The following is a 26,420-nucleotide window of genomic DNA, read 5'->3' on the forward strand; positions in this document are numbered from 1 at the left end:
GGAGGAAGGTGGCCTTCACCTGAATGTGGCAGATGTGATTTCTAAGTAAATCATAGGGATTACATTATTGACAGTGCCTTGAATAAACATCAGGATGAGGTCAAAATTCATTGTCTTTCGCTATTTGCACAGCGTCCGGAGCATGTTGAGGTTTTAGAGCAAACGGAGCATATCTCATTGGTGCTGAATAATTATTTTATGCGATGAATTATCATAATTCAATGTTAAACATCCCAATCTTGATATAATTTTAGAGCTGACGGTGAGAAAGGATACTGTTGTGTGATTAGCTGTGGTATCAGATTGTGTCCAGCATGACAGATTGGCTGTGAAGTGTATCTTTTGACTGTGTGCACTGCATGTTAGTTGAGATTTGCCATCGTCTCTGCTGCCGGGTCCTTCTTCCAAGCTGCAACATGCTTCTACAGCTCCTTAATATTATCCACTCAGAGACCGGTAAAATGGAGTATCCTGTCATCATGTCGCTTTGTATTCTGCTACAGACGCTAAGAGAAAGGATGTCATCAAGATACACAAGGAAAACATATGCAAATAGTGACAATCCATTGTGCATTATGGTCGAAACATGATCGTACGAATTCAGACTGTGGTGTCAACTAAGGGTTTGCTGCTGTATCAATACGCCTTTGTGCAGCTTAATCTGGTAAAGCGTAAAGAATATACAGTGCTGTCATACAATATTAATCCTGGCCAGGAAACTTAACCAGCTGCTGCCTTTAATAAACTGACAACTTATGGTTTTGCTAAGCCATATGCTGCTGCTGCCGCCTTTTCTCTCAGATTTCACTTCTCAGTTTCCATTGTCAGTCTCGTCTTGGCTTTTTATGATCTTAATTCTGATGGATGTATTCCAGTGTGAAATGACTCAGCCGGGTGTGAATGTGGACCATCCTTTGCCTCCTACTGCTGCCATTTGGTGAGCGGGAGGAAAAGCACAGGAGCCGTCAGAGGAGACATGAGAAAGCTTGTGTGTTGACGACGCACCTCCCTTATCTAATTGGGGCAAAGCAAACATGATTAAGCCCAATCTGAAGGACGATCAGTGTCTTCCACCACAGAGACGTTTCACAGTCATGCCCGATCTGCCGCGTGCGCTGCTCAGAGGCAGACAAGCAGTTTAACGACAGCATCAAGCTGCTGTTTGAACACAAACACGTGACTGCAGAATACAGTTTTTTTTTTTTCCCCCACTAAGACTAATTCCAAAAATGACTTATACCCAATCTTATAAGTAGGTTGCTTGTCAAGTCTCCTTACACAGAACATGTGTTTCCTAAACTTCAGCCCCTATGACAGGGATGCAACTAAGCTTAAACCACTGCAACTGCTCTGTGGTAAATGTTGTCGGATAAGCAAATTTGGAAAGGTCAAAATCACTGTCATAGTCAAAGATGTAGATTCTTGGAGACTAGATGCAGATCTTGTTCTCTGTTGTCGAGGGCAAATCTAGATATTAATCTAACTATCTGCTATGACACAACATGCACATGCACAGATGGATTTAAGCTGGTAACTGGAACTGTTCTGAATTTTCACCTAAGTTAATATGCTTAGGTTTCCTATTTTCTGAAAGTGTTTTGTTCTGACCTGACCCCACAGCTGTCTCTGCTTTTGAGGCAAGAAAGCCTTCAAACATGATCCATCTGATTTTGTGTTGCTTGCAAGTGAAGAGCAATGGCAATTAACTACAGTATCCATGTTTAGCAGTGAAATTTGATGATACAATCTAAAAAAAAATGAACAATTGCTGGGGTTTCCTCCTGAAATCCAAACTCAATAAAACTTTGAGAACTTGACCTTTTGTGCAGCTGTATCTGGGGCATCTGTGATTTCAGCCCATGGCATTATACTTTGCAAAAGAGCTTTACAACATGAAGCAGTTCAACATATTTTCCCCCTTTCAATGCTATGAAAAGTCTACAAATAAAGCCTTAATTTATTTGGGTGATGTGTGTTTTAAAAAAAATCCAGGTGCATCCCAGACAAAATAGCTTTTATTTCTTTTCCATCATACTGTAGCTTTTTCAGATAATCCCGCCACTGTGATGAATGCCATTTCAATTTGTGATTATGAACCACAACATCTGATATTCAATCTTGATTTGAAAGCACAAGGTGAGCAATGAGCGAGCTCCTCGGTGTTGAACATTTCCTGCCTTTCAGTTGAGTCACGACAAATTCACATCGTGTTCTCGGCAGCACAGAACCAAATTTGATGCAGTTCAGATGTAGAGGCGTGAGAGAGGTGCTAATTGATGCCTGCTGTGGCATGAAACGCAAATTGCATAGTTTACAAGTACAGCAACCAAACTGCAGACGTGCACAGCCCCGCCGGAGTCGTATGAAGGGGCTAAATGGAGAACGTGCACAGAGCAGCATAATGGATGCTGTCGATACACCACTGCTACCTGCTCAGGGCTGTTCTGCAGCTCTCGTCATGTCAACATCATTTGCCCGCTCGCACACAACGTGACACCCGCAAACACACATCACTCATATCTCTATCTAAATTTATCCAAATGGTCGCTTTTTAGGAAAAGAAGCAAACAGATAATTTAATCCTGGAATGACTATAAAACTGTATTTGCAAATTCAGTTCCATTATGTCAGACAAAAGTTTCCTCATCAGGTTTATTAGTATACCATACATACACTCATCAAAGCCATTAAACAGCAATGATTGCATTTGCGGCCATTAGCCCAAATGATAGTTTTTGCTACTTATGCTATTAGCTGCAGTAAAAAATACATTTTGCATATGAAAGATTAAGCCGATGCGCCTCCAGAATGAGTCACAGTCATGTAACAACTCAGGGACTTGCGCTGGGGAAAGATTTTGTTGCTGCAGAAAATGAACTTTTGACCTTTTGGGAGAGGATTTCTAATATTTAAGCCAGTGAACTGTGGGAAACCGTTATCAGTCTGCTGCGTGTCGAAATGATGAAGTTGTTCTCCCTGGTCTCTTTCATTTTCATAAATATTCACTATATTTATCACATGCTTTTAGAACAGAGCAGCTTTATGATGCACGCTCTCAGCAAGATGTAAGCAGGCGGAGTGATGCACAGCCAAACCTTGCCTGCGTCTTTCTTTCTTCCTTTGTCTTCCTCTTGAGCCATTTTGTAAAAAGACATGCTGGCACTGTATCATTATCGACGCTTATTTTTAACAACATGATAATATCAAAATGGAGGTGAGATTGAACCTGGAGTGAAAAGAGGGACAGTCTGTTGAGAGCATCAAATTATTGTAGGGCTAAAAGAGAGCAGAATTTTCAGTTTGCAGGATTTCTTTTTGTGTTGTCTTTTTATAGAAAATAGTTGTTGTTACTGCAGAAAAGGACTGGCTGTTCTTGTGTGTTTTTTTTGCAGTTATACTTCTGAAAGTTGTTTAGCCGTTCCAGCTCTGTGCCTCAGCAGTCGTCCGTCCGCTGCTTTCCAACAACTGCTGGCTGATTTGTCATGAAATGTAACATCTACGCTCAAGGGATGTTTCACTGACTGTGGTCGTCCTCGACTTTTCCTCCTACTGTCAACATATGTTTGACATTTGTGGGTTTTTTAGATGGGTCTGATTGCAGCCGTCCTCTGAAGCCCAAGCAGATTCTGGGCATTTTTTTTGCCCCTATCACATTTTAACTCGATGTGGGCTCATTTTTCACTGCAAAGTATAATCGTTGTCCTCTATAAAAACAGCACAATGATGACTAGAAGTAGAGAGAACTCAGAAATGTCTGTGCAGTATGATTGTAATGTCATAATTCAGAAAAAAAGAACAGTAAAGTTGAATTTCTTTGATTATTTATTTTACAAAAATTGAACAACCTTCAACAACTTTTTTTTTTAGCGGCCACAGGTGTTGCCAATACAGTTTAAAAAAAAGGAAGCTTCGCTATATATTATAGATATTTTACGAGTTAGTTTTTTTAAATGTGTCTCCTGTTTGCTCTGTGTGAACACCATTCAACTGAAAAGTCCCTGAATTTCTGTCACAGCAGCTGAGTCATTCGTGGCTCCTCAGATGTGCCAAAGAGCGCAGAATGTTTTCTTTTTTACAGCTTCTGATTGGCACAAACAGTATATTTTTCGTGAATTTTTTAAATGAGACGAGTAGAATAAAGTGATTTTGGTTATTTTTCAGATGGAACTGCACACGACACATAATACATTCAATGAGAGAGTCGAAAATTGAAAATGACAGTTTTGTGGCTCTGATAAATTGCGTCTTTTTTAATCAGAGTAGTTCATAGGGTTAAAAATGGTAATCATTGAAACTGTTAAATATTATTATCAATGCTCATATGCTGATGGTATGCTGAAAACAAAATGAGAACGAGTTCTATTTGTGAGCCTTAAATAAACCACAGTAGCACTTTTAATCTCTTTTTTTAACATTCTAATAGGATTGCTGCATTTTATGAAGTCGGCCTGATCTTTGTAAGTTGCTGTAAGTTGCACAGGTAAAAGTGCTTCTCAGCACAAATGCACTGTATTTTAATTAGTCTTGCAGTTTACATTATTATCAAACTGTGGCAGGATGCTTCCTTCAAGGCTGCCTCATAGATCATTTCTCTTTGGTGCCAAATAATTCTTAAACAAGATATACTGTTGCTCTTTTAAGCCGGCTATTTGTTATAACATTTTGGCACTTAATGAATATAAAGTGTTACTCTGCTGGGCTGAAAATGTGTGTGTTTGCCTGCGTACAGGGCGGGGTGGAGGCTGTGGCAAGACAGCGGTTGATAAATTGTTGTTATCTGACTTGCTGTGGTGGAAAACACTCCTAACATATGGATGGAGGATTGGATAAATCAGTTGAAGTAGGTTCCAGGCTGCTTTAGTGACCACATGCTTTGACGTCTGGTGTCCTGAGAGGTTTTTTGGCTGCGAGGTGGTGTGGACAGAAGCCGTAAAACCACAATAGCGCCGCACTTGTGCAGCTGACATGCTTTGATACACATCAACAATCAGCATGTATTTACAGTATATATTTGAATCTGGATTACACGCTGCCAAGCCTATTACAATACATGGACAACAAAAACAGGTTCTGAGAAGTGCTGCCTCCATAAGCCCCAGCTTATCACCCACACATTCCATCCCTTCTCGTGTCCTTATTTAACAAATACGGCACTGTTTTAGACTACCTTTAAATGTAATCATTTCTATGAGCTTTCCTTTGTGTGTGTGTGTGTGTGTTCCCACAATTGCTTCTAAAGCAGCCTCTGGAGAGACAGCAGAGGAGGTATGTATGAGTTGGATGCCTCCTTGACAACACCTTGGAGGTAAAATCAATGTCTGCCAAACAAAGTGAAATGTTAGGCTGCAGCCGATACATGACAGATGAGGCTTAGGGTGGTATTTTCTAAGGTGAATGAAGACTGGAACGCAGGCAGCCCTGTCTGCTGTTGTCAAGCAAAGCGGCATTAGAGAGATTTTGAAGGACAGTACATCTGACTTCCCTGACTACTTTTATTATTGATTAACATGATGTGGACATGTGTGAGAGCCAGCCTGAAATGGAGGGGAGATGAGGTTCAAAATTAACAACGACTGCACGGCAGATTAAACTTTAAAGGCCAGTTTCACTAATGAATTGTGATGCGGGGCCACTCGAGAGACCTCGCCTCCAACTGGGCTTAGTACAAAAGTACAGTCATCTTGATTAGAGTGGATTGGTCCTCAGATCAGAACAGCGTCTCTATTTCACAGCATGACCAAATTCCTGGGATAAGTCTCAAATTTTGACAGCTGAACGGCTTAAAATTTCAGTGCCCGTGTCTTAAAAGTCTCTGCACTTGTTCATGCCCAGAACGCAGATTTCTTTTAGGTAGATTCCAGTTTCCTCAGGGTGGAGCTCAGGCTATGCAGCCGAAGAGTAGCTGTAGAAGCAGCAGGGCTAGCTTTGGCACATCATGAGGAAACACTGTGTTGCTAGCTCATGCATGATCAGTCATCACGACTCCAGCAGTGACCTCAGCACAGAGCCGTGGGCCATATCATGTTGCTGATTGAGCATCCACCAAGCCTCAGAGGGTACGCAGGTTACATCTCAGTTCTTCTTGCCGCGAGAAGCGAGGGGGGAAAATTCCAAAACATCAGTAGTGCTGGAAGGCTTTTCTCAGCGGGCTTTGACTTGTGTGTGTGTGTGTGTGTGTGTGTGTGCGCGCACACATGTATAGACGGTATATCCTAACATGTACATGCAGACATAAAGTTTATCACTTATTCCCATTGAGGATATTGACGTCTCCGGCCCAACCCTCCTCACCACTATAATCCATGAGTTGGCGAGCAGTGTAAGAATAAACCACTGATTTCTCCTATTATTATTCTTGTCCCGTGCTCTGCTCTGTGGCCAAGAGTAATGCAACAGTGGGGTATCAATTCATAGCCTTGGCCTCAGGAAAGCTCTTTGGAAAGCAGAGGGATTTTCAGCTTGTGTGCTATAGCTCCAGCTCTGGAGCCAGACGCTGCAAGAAATGTTGGCTTAGAGAATATGTGGGAATGTTGGAAGCAGTCGGTCAGGGGCAGATATAAAGGCACCAACATGTGTTGTTTGTTCATTCTAGTTCCTCAGATAAAGAGACTTGGATGACACTGCATAAATAATTAATGACTGACCTAATGTGTACAGTATAAGGTAACACCATTTATTTGTCTTCACTAGTTCCAGCCTCTTAAATGTGAGAAAATCTTGCTTTTTCTTTGTCTTGTTTCGCATTATTCCGGGTTTGTTCTGCTGCTCAGACAAAACAAGCAGTTTGAATATTATATAAGATGTAAAATCAAATGTGTTTTTTGTTGTTTTTTTTGCTGCTGTTGTCCCACTGTTCATAGAAAAAGCAATTAATAGAAAATTCAAGGAAATAATCTGCAGATGAATCCTTAATTAAAATAAACATTCGTTGCAATGATAAGAAAATTGCTATATACTCAAGATCAGCAGAGTAATTCTGCTGGTAGGCAGCTGATTGCTGATCACCCAGTCGGTGACTTTTTATCAATTAGTCACTCTGTTTGCTTTATTTAAAACCAGCAGATCCACAGTAATGTTTAGTTTTTACTTAGCTATTTTAATTTCTTTTGCATTTCTTTGTTGCATTATCCTAATAGGAACATGCTTTTACATAATGGTTAAATAATATGAAACTCTCCTTGAAGTTTGAGCTCAGTATTAATAAAAGACAAAAAAAAAAATGTCGACCTCCAGAGAATCATATAGGTTTCATGGGCCTATTTGTTTATTCAATGCGGTGTGAAAGATACACACGGTATGAATCTCTTCCTCAAATTTCCTCACAATGGAGGTGAAAATTAGTCATCTCTGCAAGTGGAGTGCATCCAGTTGAGAACAATATGCCAACAATTAATCAGGAAAAGATAGGCTTTTCCATTTTTAGATGGATACTGCTTCCTTTGTCTGGTTTCCCCACAAACTGAGCGATTTGCACAGGAAATGCAATTATAGCAACCATTGGAAAAGACTGTGCCAATACAACCATAAGTGGTTTGTTTTTTTCCTGCAACCATTTTCTCAAGTGATTGGGGAAGCGAGCTGTAAATGAATGGGGAGGCACATGAATAGTTCTCAGAATGCCGTCACATTTCAATGACCCCTAAGATGATGTAGACATTTTTATTTATTTATTTCATTGTTTTTTTTGTGCAATTACTAATTCAAATCGATGTTGCTTTCGTGAGAGAAGTGACTCACAGTTCAGCCGAACTGGATTGCATTGTTTTGTTGTTATTCCTCGCACACACACAGAGGCTTGGTGCAGTTGAAAGTATATTTCTTAATATCCTCCACCGAGCCTCAGAATGTTTAAAAGCCTCTCTGCGGTTGGCTGGGACCACCCCAGCTGAAGTTTCATGTTTGCTCCATCAGCCCGCCGCCATCGCAGCTCTTACTGAGGACTCAAGCCATTCAAGCCACCACAGCAATTTAGACAGAGTGGATGACTACCTTCAAGGCCGGTTCAGTTCAAATACGCACAGGAGAAAGATCGAGACTGGCAACTTCTTTTCAGAAGAATGCCAGGGCAACCTTTCAAAACATATTCGCAACAAAGTGCAGAGCAGAGGCACATTTGGATGAGAGCATGTCTCTCCAGTGTCTCCGTTTCCTGCCTCCTTGTCGTGATTTGTTTATAATGTACAGTTTGTTGCTTATTCTGCTCTTACTCTTGCTCAAGGATCAAACAGAAGGATAGGAAGTGACAGGTTGCTGCTGGTATTGTCATTATAACACAACATTAAAGGTGTAAACAAACTGGCAAGCCGAGGATTTGTAGCCAGCATGACTGTTGCAATTGGGACTGCAAGGTGGTATTGCAAATTTATGGCATATACTTGAGACCGGCGCGGTAGGTTCATTAGTTTCTCAATGCACTGAGAAATATAGCCAGCTGTGGTACTAATGTTGCATGTTCCTGAAGCTGGTATAATCAATATGTTTATATTAATAAGTCAAGCGACTATGTGTTCAGTGAAAATAATTATTTGACAAATAATTCTCTGTGGGTTAATCACTACTATCCTCCTCACACTACAAATATAGATATAAAAAAGATCGAAAAAGGGTTTTATGTCATTGTTTATCTTTATTAATATTGATTTATTTAGCATCTTTATTATAATGATGCTATAATGATTTCAATAATGATTTCAATAATGTTAAATGCCACTTTTAAATAAAATCTTTGTGGCATTTCTTGACAGGAAAAAATCTATATACTTATTCCGTGCTTTATTATCAGTTGCTCTGTTGAATGTGAACTCCGTGACTGGTTGATGAAGTTGTGTGAACACAAATAAAGTTTAGATTTCAGAGAAGTGAGAACTGGCACACTTCCCTGTGGACTGTGCCAGGTTTTTAGTTCTGTAAGTTTAAGAAAACACAGCGATATGTGTAATGTCAGGACTTAACTGTAGAAAATGTGCCGCAAGCACCAAAGTTAGAAACTGTAACATTTTGTCTAGGTGTGAACACAATATCTCTGGACGAACAAAGAAGCCAAAGCTGTCCACACATGAATAAATACAACTAAGTGTTTTGTCAGCAGGCTAATTGTCAAAGCAGCTTTTGAGAAGGAGTGTAATTGCTATGTAATCGGAGAGCTGTCAGAAAGAACTGCTAAGCAGTCATCATCTGTATGATGATCTGCCATCTGTAGCAATGTCTGAGAGATAGAGAGAGAGAGACAGAGAGAGAGAGAAGGAGAGATGGACAAGCAGTGATGTGAAGCTGCTTATATTCGCAGTGCATCTTCAGCGGGTTCAATTTTCTAAGTGTATTTACAAATCATACATTTTAAATGAATGGCAGCCTAGAATTTGCGTCGAATGCAAGTTGATGAATGCCTATATGGCTGTGTAGGAGCACATTATGTATGGGTAAATGGAATGTCTTTTTCAATAATACAATGATTATGCAATCCTTGAAATATTGGTTACATCCTGATTCTGCGGCTCAGAAATAGCTTGAAAGAAATTTCGGTCTTTGATCAGATAGAAAGTGAGGAGAAGAGTGGGCAAGGCTGTGAGCGCAGTGAAGGTACTCTGGCAGGAAATATGATGGAATTCACACAGCTTCTTCTTCTTCCTATTTTTTTTCTCCAAACCCCAAGTCCCTGAAAATTGCCAACTCTCTTTGCAGAGTAAATCCCCAAAACTCACCTAGGGCAAGGTTGCTCTAATGGTCCCATATTCCACTGAGTAAGCCTCCGCCTCCACCCCTTCCAACACCTCCCCACCCCACCTTCAGGGCTTCCCAGTGAGGAGCTGCTGTCTCTTTTTTTTTATTCTTCACTGAAGAACACTGCTGCTGCTGCCTTCAACAACACACTGGAGTTGTGCCGAGGAAATCCAGTGATTGATGAGAATGAATTTATTGATTTGACATATATAAACATCCTTCCTGGGCCAAATGGCATGTTTTATCATGGAGGTCATCCATTATTCATTTCGTATAAAATCAAATGGGGATTTTGACAGAGGGCCTCTGAAATTCAAACTTCGTAGAGTGGAGGTGCTGCGTGCTTCTTGTAATTGTCAATATCCTTCTGTAGAAAATGAGTACTTTAGGCTATAATAGAAAAGCAGGGGCCTCTGTAAGTTCTGTGATCTGTTTTGGCGGAATTCTCGTGATGCACACATACTGCAATTTTCCTATTGGTGAAGGGCAAGCCAGTCAAAGCAAATGCCCTTTCAATTCCATTAGCAGTTGCATCAGTCTCTTAATGGAGAGTAAAATGGCACAAGACCTTTTGCAGTACTTACACAATGAATATGAAAAGGCTTTCACCGAGCTTGCCAAGCTTAGTGAGTGCAAAACGGCTTTTAATTGTGTCCTGACTCCGTATTGGAACATTATGTGCAGTATTCAAGGCTTGTCAGCGCTTTAATCAAAAAAGGATATTTTCAAAGGAGTGAACATCATAGAAACCTAATTGGCCTAAACATCTGAAAATCAAGAAGTGACATCAAGAAGTTCAAGAAAATGAAGTGAAATCTGAACTAAGCTTGTAGACAGTGATAGCCTCTGACACAGTTATTTAAAATGGGCTAAATTCGGTGAATGGACAAGCCTAAACCACTTAAATCATTCTAATATGTTCGAGGAAAAAAAATGCTCTCTAAGAAAACTACATATGACAAGGCATATTTTATCTGATAGACATTTTTGGTTCACTGATACAACAGAGTGCGGCTTTCTCTTGTGGACATTGTAATAAATCAAACTTCAGATCACAAATCTCTAAAATAAATGTTAAAGGAAATTGAACCAAAGAGCCTCTGTAGGTGCCATTTTCATAAAAACACACAGACTTCGTAAAGCTACATTTGATAGGTACTGCAAGCATGATTGGGATGGGAATGAGTCTGTCATTTCAGTTCTGGCATGCAGTATTAATCACAAAAGTCCTTTAAAGCGTGTTGCTGATGGAGATGATGACAAGCTGACGTTGAAGAATTATGCAAAGGAGGCATCCGTCTTGATCTGATTTCAAAGCAAAGCCCCATAAACCACACAGCTGTTTCATCTGCCTTCCTAGTCAGTGAGTCTGCACATTAAAGGCCAGCTTAATTCCCTGTGTGTCTTGATTGAAGACAATGCCAGACTTTCTTAAAGGCTCATTGTTTAGTGCGCTTATTTTGTTTAAAATTCACAGTCCAACATATGCTCAGCAGTGGATGATGTAAATCAAAGTGCTGTGCTGCTAAAAGCCCATATTTCAGCGTGGTTTGCCCCCGTGGCTTTCAAACCTCCAACTTTGGCAGTGAAGTACACAGAGAATGAGCACCGAACTGCTGTACCGATAGCACTACATTTAGCTCATTGACTTACATGGAAACGGAGTGAGATTATCATTTATGGATGTTAATCACAAGGGGACCTTGTTGGAATTTAGATTCAAACCCACACTTCAAATTAGAGCCCGGAAATTCAAATACAAATGGCCACCACGCATGCAGACAACGCTTTCAAAATTCGCTGAACTGAAAGGGTGCATGCAGTTAAAATGTTGATTCTGACATTAAAATCCAGACATATGAAGTCTCCTTTAAAAAAAACAACTAATTCACCATTTGATCTTAGCTGCTCAAAGATTAAGGAGATGATATAACCCCTAAACTCTGAGAGAAAATGTTTGCATAATTAATCGGTCAAATTCCACAAGGAGTCAGGTTTCAGATCTAAATACTTAAAAGGGCATAACTTGGTGTTAAGTGATAACTCATGGGGTGAGTTGGCTAGTTTAGTGGCTCCTCAGACTTAAAGATGTGCAATAGGAAGTTCAGCAAAAGCGTGTGATGTGGTGGATTTAGTCTAATTGGTGCACTTTATTTGACTTGTTTGGCACTTGGGGCAAAACAATCAACGTCCTTTTTTAATTTGAAAAACAGTGACTTTTCTTTTTGTTTTTTTAAAGCTGCTGGATCTTTCTAGGTTACAGACGCATCAGTGAATAGTAGCACAGCAGCCTTGTGGCAGTTTGTAAAGCGCTGCATACAGTAGGTTTAATTCAGTTCATGGGGTTTTATGTTCCCTTGGTACATTGTGGGATTATACATTCAGATTTGCTGCATGTCAAATCCCACTCCTTTGAAGGTTTTGGGATTTGTGTTTTCAGAATGTTATGCTCAGCATGTGCTTTCACCTAAAAAAAATAAAATAAATAAAAAACGGTTCATGTCATGTTACTGTTCGGACATGCATTTTCACATGTTGATTCATCAGAAATTGATTCAGGAGTAACCATAAACTGATGAGAGAGAACGACTTTAGTCTGAGCTCTGTGCTTGCTGTGCCTGCAATATTTCCATCAACCATAATGCACTCGCTCTGCATACTGTACAGTTTTATGGCTTTGAAGTTTGCTGCATTTTCAGACTGTCAGGCCAAGTAGCCCAGCAGTAAGAAACTAAACAAGGGCAATAAAGATGTCCAGATCGATATGCAGACATGAAGATAAATGAGCAGATTTGTGCAGCCCCTGTCATGTATCTTTATTTGTGATGCATAATGGGAGGGAAGATCATTTTCGGGGATCGACTCGCCTCATGTGGGTGTGAAAATAAAAAGATGATGTTTATCCAGGAAAACAAATCAGCTGTTTTATGTATTTTACTAAAGAGAAGCTTTTGTGGCACTTTAAGAGGATGCTGTCCTCATTTTAAGTAAAATTCTAATTGAATTTAATAGACAATTAAGATTGTTTTAACCTTATCTTCACAAGTGTTATTAACAAGTGTCAAAGTATTGAAAATAATTCTTTCTAGTTGTCAGCATTCCACTTACCCTCATTTTAGACAATTTTCTGTTTTTCCGAGTCAATCCGATTGTCTGCTCAGTGTTATTTTGCTTCCCCGCTCATTGACATTTTACTGTTTCACTGGTGCATAATGATTATATGAAAAAAAAATGCTTCTGCTGGGAAGACAAGTGGAGCTCATGGGTGCTGCTGGCACATACTGTGGAATAAGGCCCAGAGGTGAAGTAAAAGCAGCCAGTGTTGGTAGATAATCCACATTTCTATTAGCCTACTTAGCACGTTTCTAATAGGGCTCACAGTCTAGCCCAGGAGATGAGTGGGGTGTCTTGTATTCGTTATCACTAAGTCATGGGACCCTTATATTTTTCCAAAGCCAATACTGCAGCTGATCTCAGGTAAAGCTTGTGTTAGGATTCAGAGCTGACTTTGAACATGGCCATGTGGGGTGATGAGGGGATCATGTTTGATTGGGTTTGATAAAACTCTAATCACAGTCCAGAAGAAAAAAGAGAGTGGGAAAAAAAAACAACCTTCATCTGCATTTGATGATTTTGCTTTTATGGTCTTTACGGCCACATGCTGTTGCTATGTAATTGCAGTCAGGAATTAATTACTCCTAGATTGGTTTTCTGCTCTTGCGGTGTGGACTTTTGTTGCTCCTGATTCTGCTCTGTGCCGTGTTTATCTGTCAATCTAACCTGTTTATCTGCTCAGCTACAGATGAAACTGATGTTGAAAAAAATGTTTGTATAGGCAGTAATTTGTCGGTTCACCTTTGTGCCACCAAGCTGGTTATGTATATATGTATATGTATGTATGTGTGTGCAATCTTTGCTGCAGCAACCAGTGTCCAGTGTCCTTGCATTTAGCTAATAGGAAGAAGCTTTACTCTCTGTAATGATGCTTGTTACAATTTTCCTTCGCTTTGAACATGAGAGGGCTAATCTTCAGTAATCTTCAGTTGTACTAATAGCCTGCATGTACAGTAGCCTAAAGGTTTTTACCTCAAAGCGCCGGGAATGATTTCCTATCTCTGAATGGCATTCAGTTTCCACCCAGTTGTGTGGAACCAAATAGCTCATTTGCCAGCACTGAACAGCTTGTTTGATGCATAGAAGGGCACAGTGAAAGGTGGAGGCGCATACACAAGGACAAAAATGGCATGGTCATTAAAGGATCTTTTCAAAACAACGACTCGTGTCCCCTTTCTGAAGTTGCTCTGTGCAGCCAAATGCACAGAGCAGATTTTGATCCTTGTATGCACGGTTGAAAAAGCAAAGGTTAAATCATGCGTTGACCTCCAGTGTTCGTATGCGCCACGTTTAGGCTCCTTTAGGCTTTATAAAAATTCATGCTGTCAAAGCAAAAACAACAGAAGCTCCTGAAAGACGCAACTGCCCGCTTTCTCAATATTCTCCAAGCCTTTGTAAGACAAGAAAGACGATACCCATTTGGGGCTCATTGGAGCAAATCAGAATTGTCAGCACTGTGGGTTTTTACCTTTTAAACAGGGAAGATGGATAGATAATCACCACATGCCATTCTGGGGGCCAATTACACAGCTTTGTGTGAAATTGGAAAACCTGTTCTCTCAGAGCTCTAATGGATGTTCTGGTCATTAGTTATTTGAGAGTCTTCTCTGGCTGTAATCAAACGTGAAACATTGCGTTAAGCGGCCATAAAAGAACAGCTGCCTCTCTAAGTGACCTTCTGTTTAAGAGAACCCAACTGTTAGCCGTGTGGCGTTTTGTGACAATTATTATGTGTATCGCCATAAAAGCAGCTCTTATTTCCCCCTTTTTTGCAGTGGTTGCATCTCATTTTAATGTCTTGCTCTTGGTTGTATTTACTTTTCTGGGTCTGTTAAGTGACTGTGTGCTGTCATATCTTGCATACAAGGCAGATGCATAATCTTACCCATCTGCTGTCTCTTCGAAATGCCGTTTGTTCACTGTGGGTATAGTTTTAATCAGCAAAAATAAAATACTTGTTTTTATTTTGCTATTATGAAGAATATATAAACTAATATTCAGATGTGCGTGTCTCTGTGCTCCTCTCCAGGTGACCATCTGTCTAGTCAGCAAGCCCCACCTCCTCTCCCACCGGCCCCACCTCCACACAAGCAGCATCCGTCCATCACCTCGCTGTGCCGCAGCTCACTGGCCAATCAAAGGAGCCCGAGTCCACCACCAACAGCCGGCCTGGCGGCTGACTTGCAGAGTACGGCGGAATGCGTCCAGCTGCAGGACAGCTGGGTCCTGGGCAGCAATGTGGCCCTGGAGAGCAGGTGAGTGACCCTCGGTGACCTCCAACAGAACCGGAAAATCCAGCTCCAGATGTTATAACGGATCCTTTTTCACTGACTCAGAAAACAAAATGATGTGAAATAAATGAGCTGGGGGCAGGCTGCTGTTTAAAATGCGTATTTCATTTTCAGTCGATTCTCCAAAAGCCATTGTATCGCTGAATTTTATACATTTTCCATTCGAAAATTGAGGGAGAAAAGAGCACATACAAGTCTGTTTTACATATTGCATTTGATGGCTTGTTTGCCTCATTTTGGATGTCCCAGATCTGCTGGCCTGTCTCATTCATCCTCTGGCACGCTTGATGTGTTTTTAAAACATCAGATATTGGCCCATATTCCTCAAACTCACAGTGAATGCTATCAGTGACTAACTCAGTCATGACTGAACCACCAGTTTGTTTTTGAACGACAAATATGACTTACCGGCTTTACATTTATGCTTTCGTGACTTTGGTACACCTTTGCAATCATTTGTGTGACCTGCACTGAGCTGAAGGCAAGCTCAGTGGTGAAAGAAACTGCTGGGATGTGGTCTCGTTGCTGGGCTACACCTTCCACAAAACAACAGTGGGGTGTCGAACAACTGGGACTGTTGCACACACTGGGAATCTAAAATAGTAGACGGCAGTTCTCAATAGTTGATGATTTTGTTAATGTTTCAGTGCCACTCTTTCGAACAAAAGGGGGTAATTTTTTTTTATTTCTCTCCAGGATTTATAAGGATGGTACATTTTCAGGCAAACTTTAAGTACCACATCTCATCAAGTGAAAATATTATGCCACAAATTGCACGTGACATAATATAGTCCCTGCTGCGATTGATAAATACGGACATAGTCTCTCTTCATTTGGGAATAATGTTAAGTGTTCACTGGTTTTCTTCTTTTTGTGTGCACCTACAATTAAGCGCTGATTGCTAAATTAGACACAGCGAGAAAGAAGACCGTGTGATTGGAGTGAAGCATGCGAATATCGGAGAGCTCGCCCGTTAAAATCAGAGAGGCTATAACTTATCAAGAAACCTGGTAAGCATATTGTGTCTTCCATCAAAATTTGCTGTGCAAGATCACACTTTGACATAAGAGTCTCTGCCAAGTTTTGCTCCTGAAACATCAGTTACATCTTTCTCAATCAGTGAGCTCAAAATATCTCAGCTAATGAAGTGTGGTACATTGCGCCGTGACTCAGAAATGGCCTCGAGTAGGTGACTGCATTCTAGCTTGATATTTCCTTGGCACGAGTGCTCTCTTTCTGAAGCTTGGATGAATGTAAACTTTGAATTTCATCTGTGGCAGCATGGAGTAACAACCTCTTATGATCTGACTGAATCAATTGGGATATGTGGTGACAGTTTCACTTTCTCGGGAAGATGCGGTGATTGAATACTAACCGCGCAATGACCTTGAGCTGTCTTAGCTGCATCGACAAAACAATATGTGCACACCTATCATCAGCCGAGGCATAAATCACTATCACCACAGTGGACTCTAAATCAAGTGCTTGTCAGTGGGTGGGAACAGGGGGCTGCTGCGTACCAACGGGGCCAAAAGGGAAGACCCGGTTCAGCACATAATTACAGATGTCAAGAAAACCACCAGGTTGGGAAATGTAAACAGAAGCTCTAGAAAGTATTCATTAGGATGCCATCAGGGGGTTTTGGGGCAGCAAAGTCCTGGCATAGAACACACGTAGGTGGCCACAGTGGTCTGAATCTGTTTAGAATCCTGAACAGTGATGTGGATTTTATCTGCGTTCAGCACAGTAGAAGTGGTCATATGTGGAGACAGTAAATTATTCTCTACATGGCAGCTGATTAAAAAAAGTGTCAAGTATAAATCACAATGTTATGATCTTGTTTAATACATTTCCTTTGACATGACGACCTCCTAGAAAATAAAGCACTCATTTGACAGCATTAGCTACTTTTACAGCAATTAGCAGTAATGAATTATGTGTGTGTAACCTCCCATAAAAGTGTTGGTCTTCAAAGCACGAGTGTGCTAATTTGACTCAGTACCAACTAGCTTTCACAGTGAATGGCTTTCAGTGTTCTTTAAATGAGTGAAGTGCTGCACTCGGTAACTACCACTGCAACTCCTGCTCATTATTATACGGTGAGTGGATAAAGTCACTGATCCCACTGTGATCATACTGTCAAAGCTGTGTTAAAACAGAGCGCCTAATTTCAGCTCATTTATGCCTGTAGTTTGGAAAGATCAAGCATATACATTAGACAAATGAAGCTTCTCTTTAATAACCCGGAAAAGGAAAAATGAAACAAACATTAGTCTGCGTTGCAACTCAGACACTTCAAATAATTCTATGAAATTATTCTGCTTTAGATTTTGTGCTGCAGCTGAGAACACTCAGGAGTACAGAGATGTATGGAAAAGGGAAAAATGTAGCCCTCCTCCCACCAGATGAGGAACGACCTATAAACATGCTCCCAACTTGCAAAAATCAGTCCGCATTCATTTTTAACTTCACAAGGGATCCAAACCAGAGTTTCCGAAGTCGTCCAATTAGCCCATTCTGCCCCTACATCCGACTCCCACTGCAGAATTTGTTGCCATTTACAACATCCATGCATCATCTTTACACCGCTTAGTCCTCATTAGGGTTACCAGGGGGCTGGAGTCTATCCCAGGTGACTTAGAGCGAAAGCAGGGGACACCCTGGACAGGTCACCAGTCTGTCGCAGGGCTACATATACAGACAAACACCTACACACTTACAGACAGTTAGAGTTACCAGTTAGCCTGAGCATGTTTTGGACTGTGGGAGGAAGCAGGAGTACCCAGAGAAACCCACACATGCAAAGGGAGAACATGCAAACTCCATGCAGAAAGATCCTGGGAGGGCTGGGACATGAAGTGAGGATCTTCTAGCTGCAAGGCGAAAGTGCTAACCACCCAGTCACTGTGCAGCCCCCATCACAACATCTCCTACCACATTTGCTAAAGCCTGAAAACAGAGTTATGGATTTTTTCCCCTAGTGATGCCAAAATATACTGCATATCCCAGCTTTAAAAGGCTCAATTAGTTGGCAGCAGCACAGTGATAGAGCTCTCTGTTCATTGCTTTTCTCAAGTGCTGAGGAGACATTCAGATCTAAAACGTGTGGAGTACTTTTAATAAACCCCTCAGGTCTCCCTTTCTCACCACTTGGTTTCACTGAAATAGTTTTTTTTTTTTCAATTAGAAATATTCCATTGAATTTCATTATAAATGAACTACTGGGTCTCTTAAGAGACCAATGCACATATGAGTTAATTATTCTTGAGCAGTGCTTTGTTTAAAATACCCTATACCAGTATGAATGAAATGGGTATTTTTGATGCCTTTATGTTGTTAGCTAAAAGCTCTATACGTGCTATACAGAACACAATACCGTGAGCTGTGGCTCAGATCTGCTCACACATATATATGTCCTTTAGAACCCACTTCAACATTTTTTGCACTTAGATTCAATGAGATTCAAGTAGAACAGTCGTGATGACATTTCAGAATGAGTCTTTGAAGGCCTGCCCAGCCACACATTGCAGTTATAAATGTACTGTCAATCCTCATTGGATTCATGTGTCAAGGGAGTCCTTCGGTGAAATGAAATTATGTCTCAGCTCTAAAATCATCATGTGCTGCAATGTCCCACAGACAGTGCACTTTCCTGATATAAAATGTGTTAGAAGTGTTCCCGGTTGTGAAAAAGAATAGCAGAGGTAATCCAGGCAGGATTTGGTTTGTGTGTGTGCTCGTGTATGCGTGGAGTTGTTTGTGGTGAATGCACATGTAAATCCTGAGTCAGGCAGTCATGCTTCACTTCAGAGGGAGAAAAAATTGAACTTTTTTGTTGTACATCAGCCACGGTGTCATGATTGCACCAGGACTGATTAGTCATGTGTAAGATACCAGCCAACTAGCCTTTTGGAACAGAAAGGAGCTTGCAGTAAATGCTGGTTACCTGCCAAAGTGGATGGTGGTGTAGACAAAGTGGTAATCCTCAAGACATATTTTTTTCTTTTTCTCATGTGTTTTCCTTTTTATTTATTTTGCCAACATCTTTAGTGCCAAGCACACATTTTTGTGGTGATTCCAGAGTTGTGCAACGTTTTTCTACTTATTTCAGGCTACTGTATAAACTGCTGCTGTGAGCAACACACACTGCTTCTTGTCCAGATGATTTTGCCAGCAAATGTAAAAGCTTACACGAACAGACATTTAGTGAAGGGTATCTGAGACACTTATTCATCTCAGAAGGAATTATGCATCACAAATTTAACCTGCAGCGGCTCAAATATACCAGCAATTGGCTTGCAGAGGTACATATCCTCACCGCAATTATCCCTCAAATTTAAGCTACAGAGTAACTACCTCAGTCTTAGACTCCAGAGATGGTCTTATACTGTGTACTAAAGAGCTGAGCTCCTCTTATGTCAGACTTCAACTTGTTAAGTATGATAAACTCCATGTGCAAACAATCTGAGCACTCTGTTGGAGCTCCTCAAGATGGCACCACGCTGATCTCCGTGGGCAGGATGGCACAAAAAAAGCACGGCGGCACTGAAATACATTCACATGGTGCAGAGCTCACTGTACCAGAATAGCACCTGCTAGCAGACCCCCTGTCGAGAGGGCAGGTGGTGATCTAGAGGAGAGACTACAATGGCGGCAAGTGTGAAAACCCGTCACTGCAATGTGGAACCACATCTGTAGTCTCTTTTTTTTTTTTTTTTGGCCGTATTTAAAAGCGGCCTTATTATTCCAGCTCTCACCTTGAAATGCTAATGCTAACACAGAACAGCGGCTAATAGGCAGATTACATATTCTGAGGGCTTCGATTCACATTGTTTCTCGCGTGCTCTCTCACCCGTACAGCTGGAGCTTAGCCGTAGACAAATCCACCCACTCACTGTTTAGTCCTTTGTCCTCTGTGAGGATGTTTTCAAATGTCATCATGATGACAAGCAATGTTGTGAGAGCAAAGGAGAGCAGGCTGGCTGCTGCTTTTGTGTTACGGGCTCCTCAATGGGACAGACAGGCGTGCACACAAACACACTGTGATCACACTGACGCACAGCCATTCATTTACTCCCTTTCCCTCCCAGTCTCACACTCTCTCTTGATTGTCTCTTTTCCGTCTCTCCCTCTCTCTCTCTCTCTCTGTCCCTCGCTCTCTCTCACAACGCACCACATTGCTATCACTCGGGCTGGCGGGATTAGCATAGTAATGTGCCTTGTTGCATCACACTGGCTGTAATCAATTACAGCCGGTCATCCCGTGTCTATAGCTGCAGACATTTACACTGGTCTGCTGTTTGTTAATCATGTCCAACAGCATTTCATCTTTGAACCCCTTCAGTCTGCTCTAAAAAAAAAAGGAAAAAGAAAAACCAAACGGGCAAACATAAAAACCATCAGCACCAGAATCACTTTAAACGCCAAGTGTAATAAATGTCCAGAAGTTGTCTCGGGGACTCTGGTTCACCCTGTATTATTATGTGCAAAACAGAACGGGGTTATAAATGATGGAAATATAGCTGATTTCCTAGTTTTAAACCACCCATGGCGTGCCATATGTTTCTGGTAATTATATATTCACTCACGTTGTTCAGTTTGTCAATTAGTGCAATTAAAAACTATTTTAGGAATTCTTCACCCGTAGTTTCAGTCCAAATTTTCATTAATGCTGCTTTTTCATTGATTAGTTTAATAGTTGCCAACATTGTGCCTTCTCTGTTTGTTTTGGGTGTCACGTGTCACTTGAGTTTAGGTGCTTTTTGGCTTGAAGGCCAGAAGAGCATAATAGCATTGCCCGAATAAAAGTCCTTTGAGATTTTATTGCATTTATTTACACGCAAAACTGTCGACAGATCATCTCCCCAACTTGCAATAGGTATCAACTTTCTACAAATAGAGTCCGTAACCTTCCCGCTACGCACATACATGAGCACACACGTCCACGTCCCTTTCTGTCTACCTCATCAGACTGCATCCACTTACATTTGACTCCCCAGATGGCGGTGTCTATTTGCCTGCGTGTCTCGCTACACATCTGCCGCCTCCGACGTTGTGCAAGTTTTGACCTCAATTCGTACCCAACTGCATATTACAGAGTTTGCCGTAGCAACAGTACAGATTGTACCAGAATCTGAACTTCTCCAGGTTGCAGTCACGTGCTGCATTGTCATTCCAACTGTGAAACGCGGTAACCTTTAAACGGAATCCCTGTCTGATCATGGCGGCACGTGTCATTTGGGCCAGACGATCCGAATCTGACATTTGTTCTTTTAGTCAAGAATTGATCAGAGACGGGTTTACCTCAGAGATGTCCTCACAGGAGATACGAAGGGGCCCTGAAATATCAGCGATGGCATTGAGATATGGGCAACGCATCCTGATGAAAGTTTATGATGCGTGTTCTCTTTCCACATGTGGAAAAGAACTGCAGTTGACCGATGTATTATTAACCCTGCCCGGCTATATTTTGTCTGAACAAGAAAAAAAAGAAAAAAGTTAAGGATTTTATGGTTGAAAGACTAATGTTTTAGGTGCATTCACTGCTTCCTTAAGCCGTGCTGACCCACTGTTTCCATCAAATAATCAGTGGAAGGCTGATTAGTAAGTGTTACTACATGGATTTTCAGTCTTTAGCTGCTCAGCTTCAGACTTTTCGCTCAATTAGCCGTTCTCAAGCTCTTTAGTACAGTCAGGATTAAAAAAAGCTTTTACAAAACTTACATGGAGACTTCACAGATGCCACACAAATAACTGATGAGCAAACACTGCTTTATCAGTTTGTTGGTGTTATTTAAATTAGCGGTCGCCATGGCAACATTCCTGCGGGGATCTATAGAATGTATAAAACCCGACTGGTGTAAATGTAAAAGGCTTTTAGAAGTGAATACCGAATGCACAGGAAAAAAAGCATATCTGTACATTTAATCCTTGAAATTTAACTGTTTCATGATCTTGCATGTATTTGCTTGCTTAAAGTGGCATTTAACTAACTAAATGTTTCCTCTTATTCAAGTATTTCTGTGCTGCTGCATATATAGCCTTTATTTTACTGCAATATTCTTTGAATTTAAGCTTTTAGTGGTCCTTTCAAACAACTTGACCTTCGCATTTGTACAATTTTAGTGCCAATTTTGTACCACTTAACCTCAAAATGTTCCAGTTGAAGAAACATTATTGCGGTAGAGCTGGACAAGATGCTCCACTGTAACATTGTGTGTTGGAGCGAATGTGAAGAGATGAAGTGTTGCCAGTATGATAAAGTAAATAATTTATTCAAATGTTTTTTTTTGGTTCTTGTTGTTGTTGCATTATTATTTAAAGAGTTATAAATTGGGTTTTACAGTCAAGCATTTACCGAAACACTTGAGCACACATGGTGAAGAGTTTAAGCCTCGCATTTGGTCCTGTTCATTATTTGTGGAAAATAAAGTACACAAGCCAGATTAAAACAAAAAAAAAAGTAATATTGCTTGCAATAAATGTAAATGTGTTTTATTTTTTGTAAGACATGGGCAGAGCAATGAAATTATACAGTCGTGGATTGGAAGTACATTTGCAATGCATGGTCAATCTGTCCAATTTCCCTCGCTGTCCCCATAAGCCTGAAGGCATTTGGGTATTAATCTCTAAGTAGTGGCAAGAGTGGCAACAAGGCTTAATTCATTTACTTAAGAGCTTTTCACGTGGGGTTTAAAAGTTAATAGGACGATCACTCCGTAGTGCATTTGATTAAACCCTCTTAATTACCCCAGGTATAATGGGCTATTAGCAAAGGCCCAGTTGTAAAAGGGCAAGTGGGAGATGATTGTTTTTATGAGGTACTTTTTGTTCACCTTTTCCAATGTCAGGATTGTGCTGGATATTACATTATAGCCCGGTTCTTGGTACCCTGTGATACACATGGGAGTTGTGGTATTGTCAGGTATGCTGCATTTTTGGTAATTCTTTCGGCATATAAGGCTAACTTGGACTCACATATTGCTATCGGGGACCAATTAGAGACACAACCGGGAACAAATTGAGACTTGACAGAGATGGACTCATTTGCAGCTGCAAAGTTTAGAAAACTTTAGGGATGTTTTCTTGAAACACATCAGACTATAGCCATCACAATAAGCTGCTCTCTCTTTTTTGTTTTTATTTTTTCTTTCCTCCTACAGGCACTTTCTTTTTAAAACGGGCACAGGAACAACACCTTTCTTTGGTGCAGCAGCCCCTGGTTACACCATGGCAACCGGGACGGTTTACTCCACACCTGCGCGCCCTTTGCCCAGAAACAGCCTGTCCAGAGGGGCTTTCAAGTTCAAGAAGTCACCTAAGCATTGCTCCTGGAAGTGCACCGCCTTGATCGCTGTCGGCATAGCTGTGGTGCTGTCCATCATTCTCTGCTACTGTATAGGTAAGTGTTGGATCAGACTGTAAGAGCTGTGAAGTTTGACTGGTTGCAATACATACAAGAGGATATTTTATACAGATTATATTTTCTTAGATTAGAAAAACAATTTGGGCAGCGTGTAGTTACTCCTGTCACATTTGCATTCACTTTAGGCTCATTTTTCACCGTAATATGAAATCCTGCACCACTGTTGAAACAAAACAACCATGACTCGAAATCTAAAGACCTAAGAAACACCTTCTATGTAAGACAACACAGTTAAAATGTACAAATCAGTAAAAAAAGAAAAGACAAAAGATTGCTTTAAGTCTACCTTAAAGTACCCACAGGTATTACCAATATTATTGGGCAAGTGATGCTTCTAAATGCCATAAATATTTTACTATTTACATTTTTCTCTGCAAAGTAGATATTTTAACACTACCGTGCACATCAACTCTCCACACTGTGACTGAATGTATCTTCCAACAACTTGCCTTATTCTGTTTACTGTTTTTGAGCCTTGCTGTATTTACTTTATTGATCATGTATGTTGTTTTTTCCTCTCAGTCTCTCTGCTCTGTGTAAACACAGCCTGCAGTTCACCTGAAAAACAAATTTTGGTCTTGTGTCTTTTGGTCACAGTTTAATCAATTGTGGCCTTGCAGTTGTGCAGGGGAGCGGAGAGTGGTTTTAGTTTTTTTTTTTACATTTCAGTGTGAACGGTTTATTTTTTTTTGGCAAATTTCTGATTGATTATTTATGAAATATCACAATTTTTAAGTATTTGTTGGTGTTTTTTCCTGACAAAATGCACATCACACATTGGGAAATTGAAAATCTAATGACGCTTTCTGTTTTATATTTCTGGATCTGATAAATGCTGTGATTTTAGCACTTAAAAAAAAAACAAAGAAAACATGCATTTTAACCCACGGGTACATTTTTGCATTCAGAGGGTTAATTAACCATTTAAATTCCTACACCATGTCTTGCAATATGACAGCTTTCAAATTTATATGGGTCATGCTTCCAAGGAATGGAGATTTGGTCTGTAACCACTGAACTTTACGTGACTTTTCTCATCTGTGTGTCTGTCTGTCTCAGTCATATACATGCAGAAATACACTCATTCTTTGGCTTTTGTCGCCCTTTGCACACATTTTCCACAACTCTTCAACTGTGGAGTTGCAGACTCTTCTGCCTCATCAGTTCATGGCCACACTCCTGATACCCTTTCACTTACAGCTGTCTATCAAACTTGCAGCCTTACAGCTCTGTGGTAGCAATTTGAAAACTTCTCTTTATCTTCCTCACACTAGTCCACTCACAAGGTTCGGTCCTTGATCATGTTTAGAAGTGGTTCAGCCGGTAGAAATCCAATCTGTAAACTTCTCACATTGCCAGATATTCTAGGCTGTACGTCTTTACTGACGGTAGGCTTAAACCAAAACTTCCGCCTTTGATTCTCGATAGTAACAATTAAAAAAGAATTTAGGTCTAAATATCTTGTACTCAAAGCATTCACTGGCAATATTTTTAACACTATTAGATGCCAACTGCACGGACTGTTGTTAAATGTGTTAATTTGGAACTAATCAGCCATCCAGCCAGACAAAATTAAACATACCCCCAAGCTTTAGCAGATATATTTCTACTGAATGCTTTTTTTTTATTATTGCCTGACGCAGAGGTGCAGCACTGCTTGTCACCTGAGTGCACGAAGAGCAGCAGTTATTGTGCCAGGAGCAATACATTTCATACAGTGTTAGGGAGAGAAAACATGACTCCATTATCTGCAGTGGCATTAAGCAATTCTTAGACATGTCATTTGGTCAAATGGAACAAATGATAGACAAGCTGCTTAGAGTGAATGGAGCTGGCAGGCCTGCCTCTTAGTCTGTATGAAGTTTGATCTCTGCCTGGAGTATTTCTATTTCACTTCCTTTTCCTTTTTGCACCAATTGCAGATGTCCCGATATGATTCAGTAGAGTCTATCTGACTAAGCTCTCTGTCAGATATGCAGCCATGGCCCCAGTACAGCTTCCAACAAGACATTCCTGTTTGTCCTTTTTTGACTGTGCATCATCCCTACACTTCTGATCCCCAGTTCACACATAAAAAGCCTCGGGGGAGATTCTGTTAAAACACAAGCATGGAGGGAGGTTCAAATGGTGCAGATGGCTATGTCAGAATGAAACACAAGTTTGGGAGCTGTACTCTTATAACAAAGGAAACAGTTACAAAAAACTTGAAATTTAAAGGAGAAGACCAGGGTCCGCAAAGGCTTTGTTGTACTTGAACCGAAACTCACTCATTCTCTCGTACAGGAAATGCTTTCATCTCGGTCAGGAAGATAAACTAATGCTCCTCCTCGATCCCTCCATCCTTTGGGTATCAGTTCCTACGAGAAACCTTTTGAAATTTTTTATTTTTTTTGCTGCTGCTGTTGTTGGTTTTTATAGGGTTTGTCAAAGCTGACTTCTTGCTAACCTTTAGAATCTTGACCACAGCAATAAAACTGTTACAGATTCATCCCTCCTCATGCCCTCCTTTGTCATCCAAGCCCTTAATCTTTACGCTGTGCCTCTCTCCCTCAGCGGATATATAAGTATTCATCCAGCTTGGAGGCAGGGGAAATGTGACACAGTAGTATAAGGAGAAATATGGCCGATGTTGGGAAGATCCTATAACCAGTGTTTTATTGCAGAACAGAGAGGGAAGTGCTCTCTTGGAAGAGAGGTCATAAATGTGCTATATCAATATCAACATTCATAATGCCTTTATTGACTTAACTGTTTTGTTACTCTTTCTGGTTCACGATCTTATATCATAAAATTAGTATGGATGTGTGCATATATACTGTATTTTACCTTTGCTCCTCTGTGTGCAGGAATCAGTTGCTATTTTTGTTTGT

General features: G+C 40.7%; 1 protein-coding gene across 5 annotated transcripts in view; it reads left to right on the forward strand.

Annotated features, from left to right (window-relative positions):
- Positions 1-26,420, forward strand: part of si:dkey-237h12.3 (teneurin-3) — a 136,522-nt gene that overhangs the window by 44,306 nt on the left and 65,796 nt on the right. For all 5 annotated transcript variants that reach the window (XM_022210825.2, XM_022210832.2, XM_022210840.2 and 2 more), the window contains 2 exons: positions 14,864-15,089; positions 23,288-23,526. In XM_022210825.2, coding sequence (XP_022066517.1) covers positions 14,864-15,089; positions 23,288-23,526 — 465 coding nt within the window. The remainder of the gene's footprint in view (positions 1-14,863; positions 15,090-23,287; positions 23,527-26,420) is intronic.

This window comes from Acanthochromis polyacanthus, chromosome 10 (genome assembly GCF_021347895.1).
Source record: "Acanthochromis polyacanthus isolate Apoly-LR-REF ecotype Palm Island chromosome 10, KAUST_Apoly_ChrSc, whole genome shotgun sequence".
NCBI classification, from domain to species: domain Eukaryota; kingdom Metazoa; phylum Chordata; class Actinopteri; family Pomacentridae; genus Acanthochromis; species Acanthochromis polyacanthus.